The following is a 20,355-nucleotide window of genomic DNA, read 5'->3' as shown; positions in this document are numbered from 1 at the left end:
AACCCTAAAAAACCATGGACTGTTTTTGTGGTAACTTCCAAATGAATTTCCTACCTGATTTACCACCATTGAGTATATTAGCCTCCGCATTTTGTATTTGTAAGTGAAAATCAGGTATTTGCCTGATGTTTTCAGCCAAATATATCACTAACAGAGCATAAAAACCAACATCTGCAACCACTGTCATTTGTCAGTCAATGTTGCAGAAGATGATGGTTTTTCCATGTTCAATATGGAGCCTCTGAACATCCAAATGGGACATATCTGATGACCATGTAAAGTGGAGAACCTTACTTTTTCCCTGAATTATGTAAATGCATTGATATGTTTAGTGGCTCTAAATTTATTAAACATTTTAGAGGTGGCTGAGGTATTTGGGGGTTTAATACTCAAATGGACAAATGGAAACACAGAGGAGGGTCAGATCCTCTCTTCCAATTATATTTAATGTTTTTATCATTGTTTAAGCAATTTCTTTTTATTTTCCCCTTTGGATGTACCTTCTATTCATATGAAGCACATTGAATTGCCTTTGTGTATGTAAATGGTCTTACTAAGATGCTGCACCTTTTATCAGTTGCTGTCATGTGCTGCAAAACCCTTGGACAAGCTGAGGTTGAAATGGAGGTGGAGTCACTGGGGACTGAGGCGGAGACATGCACATAGCCGGGGACATCTTGGTCCGTCCAGGTCATCCTCTTCATCCCTACTGTATCCGTGTGTGTAACACCTTAGTCAATGGCAGAAAGACTGGAGACTCAGCTGAAAATAAACCATTTTCTTTCTTTTTGTAGAGCTGAAGGACATGTGAATTTCCTCCTTGGGATTAATAAAGTTCATTTGAATGAGTTGAACTGGTCAAACTCCCACAGGTTGTTCCATTAAATATCCTCCCACCGCTCCTTGGTTTTCAGTGCATTTCTGCATACGCTCACAGAAAATTATTCAGCATCCTCCTTATTTCTCTGGGAAAATGTCATTTTCTAAAACCTTTGTCTGCTCTTTATTATGCCCATCCATTAAGTAACCCTAGGAGGACAATTTCTTAAAACATACATTTAATTTTTCCAATTCAGTTCCCTCAATTTCCTGCAGTTTCAGGGTCTTTTTCTTAAGGGTCGCACAATACTTTGAAATGCAAAACACACATCCTCCTCTGAGATGTAGGTTTAACCCTGAAGAGCCAATTAAGAGGTGAGAGGAGGTTTTCTTTGATAGCTAAAGGCAACACTACAAGCAGCTTTATGAAACACGAAAGCTCTGAGGTCGTTTGTTGACTCCACCACTGATTTGATGGAAAGGAATTTTCTGTGGCAGAACAAGGCAGGTTTTTAGTTCTTATCAAGAAGGCATGTCAGCATGCTTTACACAAAACATGAAAACATTAAACGGATCACAAGGGAAAAGCATCTGAACAAGCAACAGGTTCCATTGTAATAAGATAAAAACACCACTTTACCCGTGAGTGGTCATAATGTTATAATTCCATTATGTATGGATGATCATGAGTTTTACTCTACACCTCCCAGCACTGTAACAAAATCACATAAAAGACAATGCAGTTTAAACATTCAACAATATTTTATTCAACTGGCCCCAAACAGTGGCACACCATCTGCAACACAACCTGTCAACCCTTTCATTTTCCATTTTGTGAAATTAATTGATAAAGAATCGTGTAAGGCAGGGTCACTGCAGACAATTTATACTTTTTTTTTTTTAATTTTATTAAACAAAAAGAGGCTTCATGTGCAGTGGATTTCACCTGGTGCTATTAATACTCTAACATATCCTGGAACATTTTTGCCTTTGGGGAACCTGCAAAAGCAAAAATTACATTTTACAATATTGTTTATTTTCTTCAATAGAAGTAAGACATGTCCTGAGACTTGTGAAGAATTCAAGTGTTATTTATGGATTCACCTACAGTTCAACACGCAACTCAGTCTGGGGATTTCAGCATGGCGGTTGTCTCATTGTTGAGCCTGACGAATAAGAAGAAATTAAATTCAGATTAAAATAGATACTTGAGGATAAAATACAGAATACTAACCTCTCTCCCAGTGTAGTGAGATGGCTCGTCATCATCCTCTCTCTGCCAGTGGTACAGCACATTCCTAAATGCACCTGGTGTGGAGTCACAAATAACGCTCACACACCTTAAACTGATTCACAATATAGACTGCTGAAATCATTTTCCTCCCTTCCCCATATACGTCACCACTTTCCAAGTTCCCCTTGTTACATGAAAGAACATCCACCTCTGAGTTACCTCTGTGTGCTGAAAATGACTAGTTTTGACAAGAGATGCATCCATCTTTGGACAGAATTTAGTAATTTTGATACGTTTTCTCACTTTCCATGTGAAAATGCTCCACCAAACCCTTTTCCTCAGCACTTCTTTGCAGAGGCACTGTTGTCACATCCCACACTAGATGAGTTTAAAGGAACGCAAACCAGCCAAACAATCCAGAGTGTTTTTCTATTTGTTCAGAATGGTAGTAAATGGTGCCACCACTGGCACAGTGCTAACCAAGGCTACGTTCACACTACAGTCCAAACCTGACTTCTTTGCCCATATGCGAGCCAACCCTCTTCTTGTATCTGACATTTTGACAGTATAAAGAGCACAAATCTGACTTTGTCAAATTAAACCCAAACCACTTTCATATCCTCCTGAGACCCAACAATGCATTTTTATCCTCTGTAGGTGACTAGAGTTTCACTGCTTTATTTAAAACAAACAAACAAAAAAAAAACACTTTCCGCTGCAAAGGACATTCCATAAATTTAAAAAAAAAAAAAAATCTATCTGAAAAACTGTTGCATCATGCCATTTCTAATCCAGACATTTATTTAATGTAGAAAAGCCAAAACTTTTCCTTTCCTGGGTCTCAGGAGGATATGTGGTCTTAAATCAGATACATATCTTATGTGTTGCAATGTGACAGTCTGAATAGTCATGCCACATTTACAAAACCCACATTTATTTCTGTACATACAGTGAGCTGCATGTGACATCTATATATTCAGGACCATAGACTGATCACATGAGGATGATGGTAGTGGCATTTAAATTATATGAACAATCACTCACAACGAAAAAAAAAATCCAAATTGAGCATTAACACTGCAGTGTGAACGCAGCCTAAGTGTTGAGATTCAGAGAGCACATTTTTGAAAAACTCTGCACACCTTGTCTCTTCAAAGGAGATGGTCTCCTCCTGGGAATCGGACCCCCGTCTCCCCACCTGCCTTGGTCTGCTGCAATCACTTCATCTCTGCAGAGTCTGTCTGTGAGCATATCAACACATTCAGTGTGTATTTCTAAAATTGCTTATATGCATGCACTATGCATGTCATTAGTGTCAGAACGCATATGCTTACCCTGACATGGTCTGCATTGCAGTTCGCTGCCAGTCACTTCTCCAACCTCCATATCAACTGGGTCCTGCTTACAAAGATCATGACCTTTCTCTTGCTCAACCTGATCTGCTGAATCCTTGTGCTGGCTTCTTTTATGCCAAGGCTTTGCAGCATGTCTCAAAGGGAAAGAGTGAGTCTTTCTGGGTGCATTATGCTTCCTCACCACCACTTTAATCGCCTGCTCACACCCTCTGCCATACCCGCCCTCCTCTTCAGAGTCTCCACCTTCATCCACATACACTTTAGAGCTCTGGATTTTGCTCCTTCCTGTTCCTTTTGGCAGACTTTTCCCACAGCAGGCACACATGAACCTCCTTGAACCAATCGCCCAGTCTTCCTCTCTTTCCTCAGCAGCTGGAGGGGGTTCATCGACAACTTCTGTGAGCCTTCGTCCTGCATACACATGCTTAGGGAAGAGATCCATATCCTCCAGATCTGTGGAGAACATTTCATCTTTTGAGGACAACTCATCCAAAGATGGACTGAGCACGCTCATCCGCTCATGGGTCGTCGGCATGGACAGGTAGTTATAGTAGTAAGGAGAGGAAGAGGAAAGGCGGTTCATTCCAGCAGCTCCAGGTGCCAAAACACTCTCAAAAGGCAGCTTCAGAATCTGGTAGCTTGGATCAGGTTTTATGTTATGGGACGATGCTTCCCGGTGTTCTGGTTTTGAGACTTTATCACCACTTTCTGTTACAGGGGAAGAGGGGAGTGTCACTGATGGAAGGGTGGGATCTATTCTCCTCTTCAGCAGCTCATCAGCATCACATTTGTGAGAACTTTGATCAGTCACTACGATATCTGACTGGATATTAGCGACTTCTCCTTTCTCAAGAGGGAGAAGGTGTTCATCTGCTGCTGACTGCTCTACATTTGGACCCTCCTCATGGACAGAGGAGCTATCAAGTGGCAACTCCTCCTCCATTTCCTCCATTTCTCCTGACCAGCACTCTGGAGGGCTTAAAACATCTAAGCTCCTGTGGCTGGAGTCGCCGTCATAAACTGCTGTTGTGGAGGCTCTGAAGGTCACTGCTGAGGGCTCCAAACAGCTGTCATCAGGTGCTGAAGGCAGGATGAGAGCAGCAGCCTGCTCTTCACCCTTCTTCTCCTCTCCTGGTGAAAACATGCCCGAGGACTGCGAAGCGACGCCTGAGTCCAGCTCTCTATCTACACCCTGCAGGTCACTCGCCTGCATTTTATCCAGACATTCAATGAGCTTGGTTATGGCGTCGCTGGGGTCCGTTTGAACCTCTGAACAGGCCGTTTCCCGCTGCCCAGGAGGCTGCGAGGGATGCTGTTGGCGAGGCATGTCATTCCAGTGTGGTGAGGGGAAGCGGGGTTCAAACATCCGCCTATAATCCACTGGATATATGGGAGCATGAGGGAAAACAAACCCAGGATATTGCATGTACTGGTAAGGGTGCAAGCAGGGACGGCCAAAGTTAAAACCTAGAAAAGAAAAAGTAGGGGAAACTTCATTTAAAAACAAAAAAAACACATTTTGAATGTGTAAGGCAGCTCAATTGTTTATTGACTGCATTTTTCTTCTTGCTGGATTTCAATTATTATTTTTAGACTCCACAAAAAACCTGTTTAGAAAATAGTTTCTTTTAAACTATCATAATTTATTTACTACCAAGTAAATAAATGAATAAATACTGATATCACTGTTATTAATGAATGGCTGATGTGGAAACCAAATGTTATAATTTGTCATTATGATGTGAGAACTTTTGTAATGATGTGAAGTTATATAAATAAATTTGATTGATTGGATTGATTTGCATCACTTATTTATTTTTTAAATAATTTTATGTATGGATTTTCAACAGCATAACATGGATGTGTCAAACGGTGTGCATATTTTTGCTGTCCCTCTTAACATAAATTCCTACCCCCAACATGTCACTCATTTTGATCAGACAGAAAGTTATTTAACTCTTCTGAGACACAGAAGATAAAAACTTCCCTGGTGTGGAAATAACAAACGATTAACTTACCACTATGCATGCTTGGATTTGTTATTTTCAACTGAATATTAGACCCAAGTCAAATAAACTATTAACTGTTAAACTGTAAATGATCTAGGGCAGGTGTGTCAAACATGTGGCCCGGGGGCCAAAAGCAGCCCGCCAAAGGGTCCAATCCGGCCTGCGGGATGAATTAGTGAAATACAAAACTTACGCTGAAGAAATTCGCAATCAAGGATGTTAAAATCATTTTAGGTCAATTCGATCTAAAGTGGATCAGACCAGTAAAACACTATCATAATAACCTATAAATAATGAAAACCACAAATTTTTCTCCTTTTTTTATTGTAAAAAAGTAAAATTACACAAAAATGTTTACATTTACAGACTAGCCTTTTACAAAAAATGTGAATAACCTGAACTAATATGAACAATCTGAAGTGTCTTAAGAGAATTAAGTGTAATTGCACTAATATTCTGCCTGCTCTTATACGTTTTGCGTATTTGTAGAGCCACTGTAATCTATAAGTTGTAATGAACATGTGAAAATGAGAAGCTGAGGCCAAATAATGGCATAAATTGTTAAAATTTCACTTTTTTTTTTTCCTTAATAAATTTCATTTTGTTCATGGCTGTTCATGTTTTTGTCTTTTTTTAAAGGATAATTTGTAGATGTAAACATTTTGATAATTTTACTTTTTTTCCACTCTAAAACATAGAATTTAGACATGCAATGATGTTATTTATATATTGCTATGTTATTATTTTAATGATCCGGCCCACTTCAGGTCATTTTGGGCTGTATGTGGCCCCTGAACTAATATGAGTTTGACACCCCGATCTAGGGTAAACAATGCAACACAGCATTAGTTCACGCTCACTTTTGTTGATGTACATTGTAGAGGAAAGATGTTTGATTTGTTTGCATACTTCCAAGCACATGACATGTTGATTTTTTTTTTTTTTTTAATTTTTGTAAAGAAACATCTGGTTCTCACAGGACAGTGATGCTACAAACTTGTGATTATCTTAAACAATATGCTATGATATTATCCAAAAACCTCTATAGTGGTAAAACACTGACAAGAACCATTAAATTGACAATGTCAGCTTTTACTTTTCATGCTTTACATTATGCTGATAGTGTTTTACGGTTTCAAATGCAGTTGCAAAGTTGTATTAAATCTTTTGATATTTTACCTCCAGGTAAACCATAGTGACTGTAGGGGTTGTTCATCTGCCAATGCTGGTACAGATAATAAGGTTGAGATGGAGGCTGGACGTAGAAAAAAGGTCTGTGGTGATGAGTTCTCTGCTGGCCGTTGCCAAATGAATGTGGTTGTTTGCCTCCATCTGTAGGAACATCAATGTAAAAATTAAGTTTGCAAATACTGTTTTAAAGCACTAACACAACTCCATTTGATTCAAGGGCTTCAATGCAGAATTTTATGAAAACAAGATTTAAAAGGAAAGCTTTACCTTCCATTTTTTCAGGTGCTTTCTCAGTCAGACAGAAATAAAACACTACAAATCAACCTCCAGCTACTGAAATTGAACTTTTACAGTCAGTTTCCCGATAAACAACAGTAGAAACGCTTCACTTCGGGGTCCATGGGACGTCTCACTAACAAAAGCCTCGAGCTGGTCTCTCATCAGTCAAATAGGAATCACCTGCTGCATGTCTGCTCTGCGGCCTTCACGTGCACCCAGAAAGACGGGCACCGGCCTCAGCATCACCACGAAACTCAACGGAGAAAAGCATCCGGTCATGAAAAGAAAGTGTATATCTAAATCGCAATTTTTTTAGCTGAGCAAAAAATTATTTGTTTTATGACTATATGAACAAATAAATGCAATTTCTCGGACTCTTTCTGACATAATTTATTTCTGCAGGATAACTCACAGTGTTTTATAGCTACGTTATAAATATACTCTACTATATATGGAGTATCTATTAACATTAAACACCGAGTGGAAGTAACATGAACAGAGGGTGACATAACGCATCATTTCTGTGCAGTTTGTTGTTGTGTCCCTTTCTGACCAGCAGAGGTCAGTATTCCTCTCTGAAGGCTGCTCAGTGTAGGCGCATGCGCAGTATCCTCATTTGGCCTCTGGTCTTTCAGGCGCTTAGATGCGCTGAAAGGTTGTCCGCTGCTCAGCTCTCCTACGTAACTGTTTAAATTCTAATTTCGGCTGGTGGACCTTACTTGGCACTTTCTGCTTGCCGGCAAGGTTTCCGTGTCGGGTGAGTTCGCAGGCCTTGTCTACACGTACTCTAGGACAAGTTAAACGGCTGGTTGTTAAAGTGGTTAACTTGGAAAGTGGCTCACCCAGGTAGCTAGCTTACGTTTATTTAGCTCTTTAGCAGTTAGCTTAGCCGTGTGTGTTAGCAGCATGATCGTTCAATAATTTCGTGGATGCTCGGGTTAATATCTGTCTTGTCCTCTGTGGAACAATTTCACAACTGATCCTCACTTTTTAATAGGACGCTAGCATCTAATCCTGGTGCTAAAAGTTACGGTACCCCCGAACTATGTGGAGCTAAAGTTGCTAAGTTACCGCGAGTGTCGCTGCACTCGAGCTAGCTGTATAATATTACATCAAGCTAGCCGATCAGGTGTATTGGTCATTGATCAAAGACGATGGTTGTCGCTCCAGTTAAAACTGATCTCCACAGGTGATGATGTAAAGGTTAGTCTAGTGTGTATAGCAACAGGCGACGGTGTATTTAACAATAACCACGGTTTGTTTTGGTCAAGTGGAGCAGTGAGAACATGCTAACTTGGCTAATCAGCATCAGACAAAATGTAAACGATGCGCTCTAAAGATGCCATCCTTTATTATCATAAAGTATTCATTTAACTAGGTAGTTATCAGGCTTTCTAACGTAAACATGCTCCTAAAAGGAAGGTGGTCTGCCAATTATCTAAGCATGATGTATGTTGATGGCCTAACGACCGATGGTGCAAGCCTGCTGCCGATGCACGTATTGTTGCTTCGCATCCTTATATGGTTACAAGATAACTTTAATGAAATATCATGCAAGTTAAATACGTGGCAAATCATATTTTATCTGTCACGTCCCTGTGTGTGGTGATGTCGGTTCTGACTCAGTTGAAATCTAATATTAGCTTGACCATGCTAAAACGCTAGCTGGCTACACGTTTGACATCGCAGAAGTTGAAAATATTCCGAACCTGATGTTGGCAGCTGCTGCAGACCCTGTGTTCAGAAAAAAGTGATACTAGATCTGAGGCATAAGGTTATAAAAGGTTGCCAGTATCGAGCTGGTCTTTTTCAGTGTTGTTTCAAGATGGTTGAAAAATTCACTTACTGGATCGTGTGACTTAATGATATTGTTATCTTCAAATATGCCGTTTATTCTCACATGGTTTTTATGAAAACAATCCAGTGTCATTTGTCTGGATGTAATCTGCGTTGATGCCAAAGAAGGTTTTGATGGTGAAAGTGTCTCAATGGCTCTGTCTGTCTCATGGTAACCTGCCAGAAAACACAAAGTCATGTAAGATGTTTTGGAGTCCAAGACTTGGATCCAAAAGCTTGTTCTGTTTTTCTTTGGTTTTGTGTTAAACTCCGCTGTTGTCATTTTTAAGTTTTTAACTGATTACATTTCATCAACCATGACTGAATACACGAATAATGCCAATAGTCTGAGTGTTTGCCATACAAACAGGACAGTATGTACCTTATTCTCTAACTGGCAGTTAAAATATGCATAATTGCGGAAGGGTGGCAGTTACTGATAATTTTTGTTGTGTAGTAATTAACAGATTATTTTCTCTATTCGTGATTTGCTGTATGAAAGGTTAAAAACTGTGAGAAGTGTTTCAGAGACCTCTAGTAGGTAACAAACATTCAAAAACTCAAGGAATGACAGAAAACTCAGCAAATTAGAGAAAATATTTGAAATAATTAATTGAATATCAAAATATCAGCTGATTGTTATCAATTAGATAATCATTTTAATTATTGCATTGACTGCTTAATCATTTTATGTATAAAGTTTACACTTTAGAAATGTGTATTAAAGGATGTCAAATTGACTTTTGGGTGAGCACATACAGGGGTTGGACAAAATAATGGAAACACCTTAAAAAATCAACAAAATATAATTTAATATGTTGTAGGTCCGCCTTTTGCGGCAATTACAGCCTCAATTCTCCAAGGTATTGATTCATACAACTTGTGAATTGTTTCCAAAGGAATTTTAAGCCATTCTTCAGTTAGAATACCCTCCAACTCTTTTAGAGACGATGGTGGTGGAAATCGACATCTTACTTGAATCTCTAAAACTGACCATAAATGCTCAATAATGTTGAGGTCTGGGGACTGTGCCAGCCATACGAGATGCTCAACTTCATTAGAATGTTCCTCATGCCATTCTTTAACAGTTCTAGCTGTATGGATTGGGCCATTATCATCTTGAGGTGAAGGTGTTTCCATTATTTTGTCCAACCCCTGTAGAGCTGTCTGTGTTATTCAAAGGATATACTGTACTTTAGAAGAATTGGGTCATGTTTCTTAAAAGCACCTTAAAATGATAGTAGCCCACAGACTTTAAAATGGACTAAGATGATCTTAGCCTTAAGACGCTTTTGGGAACTGCAGCCCTGGTGTTAGTAGACTATGATGGGTGTAACTGTTTTAGTGTAGTGTAAAGTGTATGTACGTTAGAGTATGAATTAATTATCTGTGCACCTTTTGTTTGTTTTTATTGTATTTAAGTCAAATATTTACAGCATTATATCCCTTTTACAATAAAAATTGCATGCTCCCCACTTCCTATCAGACTGTTCTGCCTGACTGGCAATTTCTGGAAGGAAGGGGTGAAAGACATGACAGCAGGTGACAAGATTTCTGAAAGAGCAATTTTTTCATTTAAAGAAGGTGTGCTGGACTATAGCATGTCTGACAAGACAAAATATTATTTATTTTATTATTGAAGTTGTTTTTTCTTTCATGCATGCTGGGCTCACTGCTCTTTTTGTCTCTTCTGTCTTGTGTTTTCCAGACTGATGTTGCAGTGTTGCGACAGTCGTGGTGCTCTCCCTCTACCTCCTCTGGTTCCCTGTGCCTCATTGCATGACCTCAGACGTCACATCAGTGTAGATCCACGAGGGGAAACAGCCCCTTCCTCATCGAGGACACCATCCTCTAGACTGTAACATTCGGACACTACAGCGCCAAAACCTTCTCGTCTCATCTTTCAGCTCATCACTAGCAGAAGAAGCAGCAGAAATATTTCTATAAAGGAGTTAGACACCTCCACTTGAGTCAGTGGAGGTGTTGAAGAGCTGTGACCATTCTCTTGATCCTTCTTCAGTGTTATCTTTGAATTTTTTTTCTTCTGGTTTGATTGAGCCCGGTTCTGCCGGCCGTGTGACTTTTCAAAACTGGGGCGCGATTCATGGGATGCAACCATGTCGGATCTCGGTGAGCGCAGGCCGGTCAATACGGACTACGCTGTCTCCCTGCTGGAGCAGCTCAAGTTTTTTTATGAACAAAAATTACTGACTGACGTTGTGCTGCTGGTGGAGGACACTGAGTTCCCATGTCACAAGATGGTCCTGGCCACATGTAGCTCCTATTTCAGGTGAGTCTTCCACAACATTTCAGACCACTGCTGCAAGTTTTAATGTTTTTAAAGACGCAAAATAGGTGACTTCAGGCTGATTGGGGCTGTTCTTTGTGTGGTGTACCGTTTCAATAAATAATGCACCATACGTGGTGGCTTTTTGTGTTTAAAGACAGCAATTACTCCCCTCTGTCTGATTGTGATGAGGGCTGGTATGCTGTTATTATGTAGCGTACTTGTTATGTCTGTAAGTGCTCACCTCCTACAGTTACAATAAATAATGCACCACATAGTAGAGCAAGTGTCACCCACTCTATACACGAGGATGGAAAACAAGGGGATGGTGTTTCTGTGAAAGCTATAACAGTTATTCTGTGTTTGACGGACAGTATTTTTATATGGAACAAATGAAGCGACCTCTAACATGTAGTTCTACAGATGTGTGTATATATATCTCTCAAGGCTCTTTGGAGGCCTCATTTGTACGTTTAACATTGCATAATAAAGCATGTGCACTGCAGAGAAAATGAAAAAGCAGCAGCCTTGGCTCTGGGAAGAGTCCATCTGCACATGACAGGAGCTCATACAGCATTTGAACATACCATGTACCTCTCTGTTCCCCCCCTTCCTCTTTCACCGCACATGCGCTCCATGAAAAGGTCCTGACAACTTAATGCCTGTCTCACACACCCTCTTCTCCTCAATCTTCCCCACTGTTTCCCACACGCTTGTTATCTGGTGCGAACATGCAAAGCATTTCCCCTCCAGGGTTCAGAGGTGTCGCAGTGCTTCCTCTTAACTGCAACTCCTTCCTACTCTTTCTCTGCTTGTTTCCTCTGCTTCCAGCTTCTCTCGCTTCAGGGGAAAGGGGACCACAGGAGTCTGGAGAGAGCTTGTGTTTGTTGGGGAAAGTCTGGTCACGTAGGTCTTGGTGAGAGATGCAGAGAAAAGGGAAGAAAGACAGGAAAAAGAGGGAGGGGGGTGCAGGGTTATGCCTGCAGGGTTGCGTAATACAGCCTGGCAGGTTTAGCCCCTGCTGTGAGCACAACACAGACACACACACCCCAAACCCCTGAATAAACTGTGGTCTCTTTTCTCAGATTAACAGTTTTGCCATCCATAAATTTTCCCCAGCAAAGCATCTGTAGTTTGTTTAGAGGGCTGCACAGAAATGATTTTTCTATTATTGATTTCTTTGATTCAAATATTTTGTTGTCAGTGTATCAGAAAATAGAGTAAAGTGTGTGTTATGTTTTCCCAGAGCACTTCATCCTATCTTTTTTGCCTGATTCATTGTCCAAAAGCCAGAGAAATAGGATTTAGTAATTTTTAAATATGAGATATGAGAAATCAGTGTAATGAAAAAGGTTAAAGAGGCTGTGACTCACACAGAAAGCTGATGAATGTCAACGTGGAAATGTAGGCGGCCTGCCGAGGCCCAGCTGGAGCTAAACTGAGCACAGTTAGCCCACTGACCAGATGCTGACTGTCATTTTGTGGTATTTCTATCAGAGAAAGTTGGGTCTGTTGACAAGTTAATCTGTGTTCACCAAATTCAAGTTTCCAGTCACTAGCAGCAGTAATAGGCATCTGGTCCAAATAACCAGGTCATTTCTGCTTTTTGAGACAGAGAATGCAACTGTAGTAGGCTTGTATGTTAATTTCAGCGGTAGGTTGAGCTCTTTTTACACTTTTATTGTAATAAAACTGCAGTAAATTGATCAGAGTTTCCAACAACTATTTATGTTTCCTAGTCTTCTTCAAGCAGAAATGCAAATATTATAAATGATGGCATCATAAATGTGAGGTGAGATGTCTGAATTTTGACAAAACAAAGATGACATTTTTTTTCCATAGTTAAACCTTAGTCTCCTATTTGGTTTTAAGAAGAAAAATAACATTAAGAAAGGGTAACAGATCAGATATTTGCTGTTGCATTATGTCAGTTCTGTAACTCGAGATCAGATTTCTAATTTGGATGTGTTTTTTAGACTACATGACCACAGTGGGAAATAAACAGTTGCAGGTACCCCAGCTCTGGTTGGTAACTGTGTCTGTTTTTCCAGCCAGTTTGGCAAGTGGCCAGCTGTCATTAGGAGGCTCTGTTTATTTAAAGGGAAAAGTTGGGATGGTAAAGCAGTGAGCAGGACTGAATTTGGAGGTGTACCACCCACTAAAGACTACGTCTGGCTTCATTGGTTTATTGCTATTACTTGTGCATTAGATTTGGAAATACTGATCCCTAATAATTGCAGAGTGGGGAAAAAACTCATTGAATTTGTATGAGGTGTATTTGTTTAGTTTTAATAGTCAGCCCTATTGGTTTGCTTGTCCTGTCCAAGAAAAGCCCTTGTAGGTCTTAATACTGTATTTCTGGTATTCAAAGAAAATATTATGGGAGCTTGACTTTCAAAGTGAGTACAGGCATTAGCTTTGGGCAAATACAGCATCTGTCACTGGGGATAAATATCTTAATTTGGTTTCAGGCGAAGTTTGTGTGCAGGTTTTGAGCTCTATCGCCCTGCTTTAAAATGTCTATGAAGTGATGCACCACTTCAGTACGAGTAGACCTTATGAGGAAAAGTTGTAATATGCCCTATCATCTCTCAGTATCTTGATGATATAACTTGCAATTAATATCGAAGTGTGCATATTGGCTATACAGGTTGAAGAAGACAGGAACAAACTGCAAGTCCACTCCACATATATCCAGAAACAACAAAGTGGCAGAACATCAGATGGCTTTTGTCTTCAAGGACTCATCTTTAGGGTTTTGTTGTTCACTTCCTTACTCTTTAATGTCTTTTTTGACTGATGATTGTCCATCTTGTTGCAGGGCGATGTTCATGAGTGGCCTCAGTGAGAGCAAACAGACCCACGTCCACCTGAGGAATGTGGACCCGGCAACCCTGCAGATCATCATCTCCTACGCCTACACAGGCAACCTGGCCATTAGCGACAGCACCGTGGAGCCACTCTACGAGACTGCTTGCTTCCTACAGGTTAGAATTAAAGTGTAAATGACACAAAACTAGTACAGTACTGCTTATATTTTGGTTATATTCTGTGGCTTTAGTCAACAAATCACATGGACTGTACCATTAATCATAACTAGAAATGGTTCCCAACAAATTCCCATGTTTTTCTAATGCTCTCTATAACTACAGCACCCAGTCTTATTAAATAAAACATGTTCCTATGTTCCTTAAAGATCTTTATGAGGAACCAAAATACTTGAGCCTGATTGCCTCTGCAAACAATTTGCTCATGAGTGTTTCCAACCAATGTACCCAGGCCTATCAGTTCATATCATGGATTTTCTCGAAAATATTCATGTGAAAAACACATTTCTACTGAACATTCCACTGTTACAAGTATTGAAGGCATAATGTTGCATATTCACAATTTTGTATATCAATGATGAACATCAACACTGTCATTAAGAACATACCAGTGGAATTAATATAGTCCTTCATTGGAAAATATAGTCAGAATGTGGGTTTTCACTTCCGAAGCTATATTTAAGAAAATCTGAACTGTAACAACATTGCACAGATGGTGTTAACAAATAATTAGTTTAAAAATGTGATTTCAGCAAAAACCATTTGATGTTTAGTTAAATCCACCAACAAATTAAGCAGTTGGTGTGGTTCAGAATATACACACCACTAATTAAATTTAGTTTCAGGGTTGAAAAAGATTGGAGTAACTTGTGGTGAACTTAATAGAAGTTTCCAAGACATTTTTTTCCCCAAAAAAAATCCATGACACGAACTGGGAAGCCACTGTGATTGGTATGAAATTATTTACACAGAACATGAAGCATCTTGAGTTAAATTTGTTTATATCAAATTCAACTAAATTGAGAAATATGTTTGTCACGTTATTGACTGTGGTCTCCTTCTGTTCTCTGTTCTGTTAAGGTGGAGGACGTCTTGTTGCAATGTCGAGACTATCTGGTGAAAAAGATTAATGCTGAGAACTGTGTCCGCATGCTGAGCATCGGTGACCTGTTCAGTTGCAGTGAGCTCAAGCAAAGCGCCAAGCGTATGGTGGAGCACAAGTTCCCCATGGTGTATCGACAGGAGGCCTTCCTTCAGCTCTCCCATGAGCTGTTGATAGATGTCCTGAGCAGCGACAACCTCAACGTGGAGAAAGAAGAGACGGTGAGAGAAGCAGCCATGTTGTGGTTGGAATACAACATGGAGGCACGTTCCCAGCATCTGTCCTCCGTGCTCAGTCAGATCCGCATTGACGCATTGTCAGAGGTAACGCAGCGTGCATGGTTTCAAGGCCTGCCACCCAATGACAAGTCTGTGGTGGTACAGGGCCTGTACAAGTCCATGCCCAAGTTCTTCAAACCAAGGTTAGGCATGACCAAGGAGGAAATGCTTATCTTTATGGAGGCCTTGTCAGAGACACACGGTGAGTGTTACGTAATGTCTGGGTCCTCACCTACCACAGTAGTGTGCTACAGTCCACAGGCAGAGAAAGTCTATAAGCTCAGCAACCCCCCAGGCGACCTGCAGAAGGTGGGAACCCTTGTCACCCCAGACAACGATGTATTCATCGCTGGTGGGCAGATCCCTCTCAATAACTCCATCACTAACCATGGCAAGAGTGGCAAGTTACAAGCAGTCTTCCACTCAGTCAACAGCTTCTTCTGGTTTGATGCCCAGCAAAACGCCTGGGTTCCCAAAACCCCCATGTTGTGTGCCCGGATCAAGCCCTCGTTGGTCTACTGTGAGGGTTACATCTATGCAATCGGAGGTGATAACGTTGGAGGAGAGCTGAACAAGCGCACAGTTGAACGTTATGACTGCGAGAAGGATGAGTGGAGTATGATGAGCCCTCTGCCCTTTGCCTGGAACTGGAGCACCTCTGTTGTAGCGCACGACTGCATCTACGTGATGACGCATGACCTGATGTACTGCTACTTCCCCCGAGCCGACACCTGGGTAGAAATGGCCATGCGCAAGACCAGCCGCTGTTTCGCTTCTGCAGCTGCCTTTGGTGACCTCATTTTCTATATCGGTGGCCTCCATGTAGTCAGCAACTCTGGCATCCGCTTGCCTACAAGCACCATTGATGGCTCTTCTGTCACCGTTGAGATTTATGATGTCAATAAGAATGAGTGGCGCCTGGCTGCCAATATCCCTGCCAAGCGGTATTCGGACCCATGTGTGCGAGCAGTGGTGCTGCTCAACTCATTGTGCATTTTCATGCGTGAAACCCACATGAATGAGCGTGCCAAGTACGCAATCTATCAGTATGACATGGAGCTCGATCGTTGGTTCCTACGACAACCTGTGTCCGAACGTGTGCTCTGGGATCTGGGCAAGGACTTCCGTTGTGCAGTAGGGAAGCTTTACCCCTCTTGCCTGGAGGAGTCCCCGTGGAAACCTCCAACCTACCTCTTCTCCCCTGATGGAGCTGAGGAGTTTGAGGTAGATGGGGAGCTGGTGTCCCTTCCTCAGTACAGTTCATAACCTCCCCCAGCCCTACCTCGCTGACTGAATCAGGAAACTGTAATGCTGAGGGATAAACATGAGGGGGGCAGGTGAGTTCTGTGAGAAATAAAAGGGTTTTGACGTTGTCTGTGTTATGGAGGGATCTCTGGACCTTTGAGGCTCACATTAGCTTCAGCTGTTGCTGATGAACAGTTGAGCCCAGACAAGCTTGGAGTGAAAAGATGCCCTTCAAAAATACTAGTAATCTGAAAATTTCTGTTTTTGGTTCCTTTTTTTCTTATTATTTTGTCACTTGTGACATCTGTTAGATATTATTACAAGTCTGTCATACTGTTTCTACAATGTGATAATCTAAACATCAACTGATTTTGTGGTGGTGACGATGATGATAATGGTGATGATGCACTTAACTGGTAAAACTTTTTGGAATGACAATGGCAACTGTACCAAAATCCCCCAGCCCCACCCCCCCGAGATTGTCGCTTCCCTCTCTTTCCCCACTCACCTCTAGCTCTTCTCTCTCCACTCTTAAAGGAACACTTCATACAAAATCTATCATTTGAGTCCTTGGTGGCTTTAAGTGGCTTTTATTCACAGCAGTTGGAATGGATTCCAATGGAGATACAAAGCATTGGCAGGTTTGAGGTGACCGTTACACGTGTTAAATATGTGCCTGAAATTTCCCACCACGTGGAAATGTGCAAAGATTTTTGGCATGAAATATTGGATGATTCATCTCTGAGCTATTAGCTTATTAAAAAAAGAAGAATTGTTTTCATTTCCCAACCCCTGAGCTGTACTGTAACCTTCCTATCATCTGAGTTTTGGTCCTTCAAGGTGGTTATGATTCAGTAGAATTTTCCAGAAGTTTTGGCATCAGCATCACTAACCTGTCTCCACCACAGCTAAGCCAGTGACCAACAAACACCAAAATTTGACAGTTATTCTTACTATTTTCTGATGAGTGATAAATTAAAGCATATACTGTGGTATGGTGTCGCCAGAGTAGCTTCAGTGCTCCTTGGTGTCGGTTCTGCTGTTGGTGAGCTCTGTTGAAGGGATGAACACCATTCTTCTAAAAGATGATTGAAATTGAAAGTACTGTGCACTTTGGTCCAAACCTTCCAGATGTTGAGTTAGCTGGAGATAGGGTGACAGTGAAGGCCATAGCATATGGTTCACATCATTTTCATGAAAACATTGAGCCCTCTGCTCTGTTGAAGAATTAAAGGTCATTCTATAAGAGTCTTTCATTTGTTATCAGTCTGCATCTCATTACTTTGTCCAATCGTCGACACATTCTCAGTAAAAAAAAAAAAAGGGAAACGAGGTTGATTTATGAAAAAAATAATTATTATTGATTTTAACTAAATCTCTTCCATAAATGTTGACCCTTCCTCTCAATAGAGCTATGAGGTGAACAAGGCCATAATTCTTGGAAATAATTGTGTAAAACTATTAGCATAATGCCCACAACCATCTCTACAACAATCAAGCCAGCAGGTAATGAATGAATGCCAAAATATGTTTCTGAAACTTTCTCATAAGTGGAAATGTGAGCCAACAGTATACAGTTGCAGTTAAATATTTTTCACATTGTAGGTCGGCCTGCTTGATGAATTTGATAATTTCACATAAAGTTTATTATAATAGCCCTAATCAAGGTTTTGTAGAGAAATGTATAAAATAATTCACTGATGGGTAGTTAGTGTTTCACTAAATCTCATTGTCTGTGCTGTGTCAGTGAAGCTTTGGTGCTTCAGGATGAAATTATTAGTAATTATTAGAATTTTCCATCAGTATTAGCAGGGTTTGTGACTCACCTCCCATGTGTCAAAAACAACTGAAGCACCGGTTAATGAAAGCTGAAATATCTGCACAAAAAACACAAACTTCCTAGTGAAATTTATGGGCTGAGATAAAAGATCTGTCTATAAATCTACTGATGTCATTAAAAAGTCTAGAGAAGTATTGAAATGATTGATTGACTGCTGAGAAATGTACGGATGTTCAGTAAAAAGTGCGTTTGAACATAAAAAAAAAGAAGCTCACATTCTCTTGACAAATAAATGAAAATGAGAATGAGTCATGATGATGCACATTGGAATCCATTGGAGCTGTTCAGAGCCACCTTAAAGCCAGCAGGAGCAGAATGTGACGTGTCAAAAGACTGATTTCTTAAAACGGGACCCATCAGTATCTTCAAAAGGCCCTGCAGATAAGAGGACCAGGGGCCGTGGTTTCAGGAGGGGGTGGGAGTGGGTAGGAGGGCTGACAGGGAAACACGGCGAGAGGTGGAGAGGGTTTAAAGAGGGTGACTGCAGGTCCGGTCATTCATCAGCTCTCCGTCCTCGCCGCTCTGTCCTCCACCTTTAACTCCACTTCAGCGCCTCCACAGCCTGTCGTCGTCTGTTTGCACACAGGTCTTCCACACAACCAGCAGTTTACACCTCACTCTGTCTCTATCCATCAGCACATGACCATGGTAGTTTTCATTTTCCACAGGGTCTCTGCAAATACAACTCCACTCTCAGTAGGGTTCAGGCTCATGCATGTTTTTATTTCCAAGCTGCTGAAATATATATATAATAAAATATATATTTTTCATATGTTTAAAAGACAACTGTTTTAGTGTGGGGAAAATAACCAGGTCTATTTTGTATTAGTGTCTTTTTTTAATTTAATATCAGACATTACTGTAGTGTGATTGTGGGTAGATATCCATTTCCTATCAGATTTAATTTTTCTGAGTGAATATTGAGGAATCTTGCTGCTGATTGGTTGTGAGAGGAGAGGGCTGGCCCAAGGCTGTTGCTATGGAAATTGTCCCAGCAACCACTAGCAGTAGTGGAGAGGGCGGGTTGGGGAGGGATGGGGTCTTCCTCCTACCTTAAAAAACATGAGCACAGGTGCTTCATGACAAACTTTACTAGCATGTTTGGCTGCATCATATTCCTTTGGCACTGTATTTTGAATGAACGTTAATTTATTAAAAAACATACCAAAAAACGTTCCTAAAAATGACTCCATGAATCTTTACTTTTGATGAAGTGTGTGGTGTGTTTTTTTACTGCTATTTTGTGAGAATATTTGACATTTTTTGGGTTGGGTTTAATACCAGAAATACTTGTGTGCAACTGTCGTACACTATTTTTTTGTGACCTTAGAAAGCATCCTATTAATATTTTGGTTTGGTATATAACTTCTGGTATGATAGTGATATGTATGTATATCCCCCAAAAAATACCCTGATTAAGAAAAGACCATGTGATAAATTATAAAAAACTGTCAACACAGTTGATTTTTACCCCATGTGGTGTCATAGAAGTATTGTCAAGTGTGTGTGTGTAGTATCTTAAGCTTGAGTGTCCATATCTCTGAAGTTACAAAGCTTTAAACCAAGTAGTGAACTCACACTCACTAGCCCTATATTTACCTTTTGGAAAATGTAATAATAATAATAGTATTGATATAGTGTTTTGTAAAAGAAACAGCTCCAAAGTGCTTTAGAAATACAGGGTGTCCCATAACTCTCCATACATAGGAGACATAATACATTCCATACACATATGGTTCTAACATGTATTTCTTTATATTTCTTCTTTATAGTTCTTCAGCAGACACGCATTGAAATGTGTTCCCGACAAAATGGCAGTCATATAGAGCATATTATATAAATAAAAATGGTTTATGTCAAGAAACGTTTATTTTTCCTATGTATGGAGACTTATGGGACACCCTGTACATACCTGAGTACATCACTTCCACACATACATAATTCCAAACATAAATCACACCAAAGAACAGTGACACTAAAAACTCAGTCCTGTAAATGTACATTTTTAGCATCAATTTAAAACACAAACCTGATTCAGCTGATTGGATGAAA

At 40.4% G+C, this 20,355-nt stretch overlaps 2 protein-coding genes across 3 annotated transcripts; one reads left to right on the top strand and one right to left on the bottom strand.

Annotated features, from left to right (window-relative positions):
* Nucleotides 1-1,604: 1,604 nt before the first annotated feature.
* Nucleotides 1,605-6,965, bottom strand: buc (bucky ball). The gene is made up of 7 exons (XM_030123569.1): nucleotides 6,876-6,965; nucleotides 6,597-6,749; nucleotides 3,388-4,875; nucleotides 3,196-3,294; nucleotides 2,054-2,127; nucleotides 1,928-1,985; nucleotides 1,605-1,818 (listed from the first exon to the last, which is right to left on the bottom strand). The coding sequence occupies exons 1-6, from the start codon at nucleotides 6,880-6,882 to the stop codon at nucleotides 1,974-1,976; spliced, it is 1,833 nt and encodes a 610-aa protein (XP_029979429.1). The 5' UTR covers nucleotides 6,883-6,965; the 3' UTR covers nucleotides 1,605-1,818; nucleotides 1,928-1,973.
* Nucleotides 6,966-7,498: 533 nt separating this feature from the next.
* kbtbd2 (kelch repeat and BTB (POZ) domain containing 2) lies at nucleotides 7,499-19,479 on the top strand. Of its 2 annotated transcripts, none has more exons than XM_030123311.1 (4): nucleotides 7,499-7,644; nucleotides 10,432-11,013; nucleotides 13,832-13,997; nucleotides 14,919-19,479. In XM_030123311.1, the coding sequence occupies exons 2-4, from the start codon at nucleotides 10,841-10,843 to the stop codon at nucleotides 16,482-16,484; spliced, it is 1,905 nt and encodes a 634-aa protein (XP_029979171.1). In that variant the 5' UTR covers nucleotides 7,499-7,644; nucleotides 10,432-10,840; the 3' UTR covers nucleotides 16,485-19,479. The 2 variants fall into 2 exon arrangements, with proteins under 2 accessions (XP_029979171.1, XP_029979172.1); XM_030123312.1 differs by lacking the exon at nucleotides 7,499-7,644 and adding an exon at nucleotides 10,216-10,307.
* The last annotated feature ends 876 nt before the right edge of the window (nucleotides 19,480-20,355 follow it).

This window comes from Sphaeramia orbicularis, chromosome 20, assembly GCF_902148855.1.
Source record: "Sphaeramia orbicularis chromosome 20, fSphaOr1.1, whole genome shotgun sequence".
Taxonomy (NCBI): Eukaryota; Metazoa; Chordata; class Actinopteri; order Kurtiformes; family Apogonidae; genus Sphaeramia; species Sphaeramia orbicularis.
This window is presented reverse-complemented; position numbering and strand designations above follow the sequence as displayed.

Excerpts from the sequence above, each read along its gene's own strand:
- buc (XM_030123569.1), bottom strand. Across the intron at positions 3,295-3,387 it reads GCAATGCAGACCATGTCAGG|ACAGACTCTGCAGAGATGAA; the intron begins GTAAGCATATGC and ends ATATGCTCACAG. Across the intron at positions 2,128-3,195 it reads ATCTCCTTTGAAGAGACAAG|GTGCATTTAGGAATGTGCTG; the intron begins GTGTGCAGAGTT and ends ACTCCACACCAG.
- kbtbd2 (XM_030123311.1), top strand. The coding sequence starts at position 10,841 with ATGTCGGATCTCGGTGAGCGCAGGCCGGTCAATACGGACTACGCTGTC. Across the intron at positions 11,014-13,831 it reads ACATGTAGCTCCTATTTCAG|GGCGATGTTCATGAGTGGCC; the intron begins GTGAGTCTTCCA and ends ATCTTGTTGCAG. Across the intron at positions 13,998-14,918 it reads AGACTGCTTGCTTCCTACAG|GTGGAGGACGTCTTGTTGCA; the intron begins GTTAGAATTAAA and ends TGTTCTGTTAAG.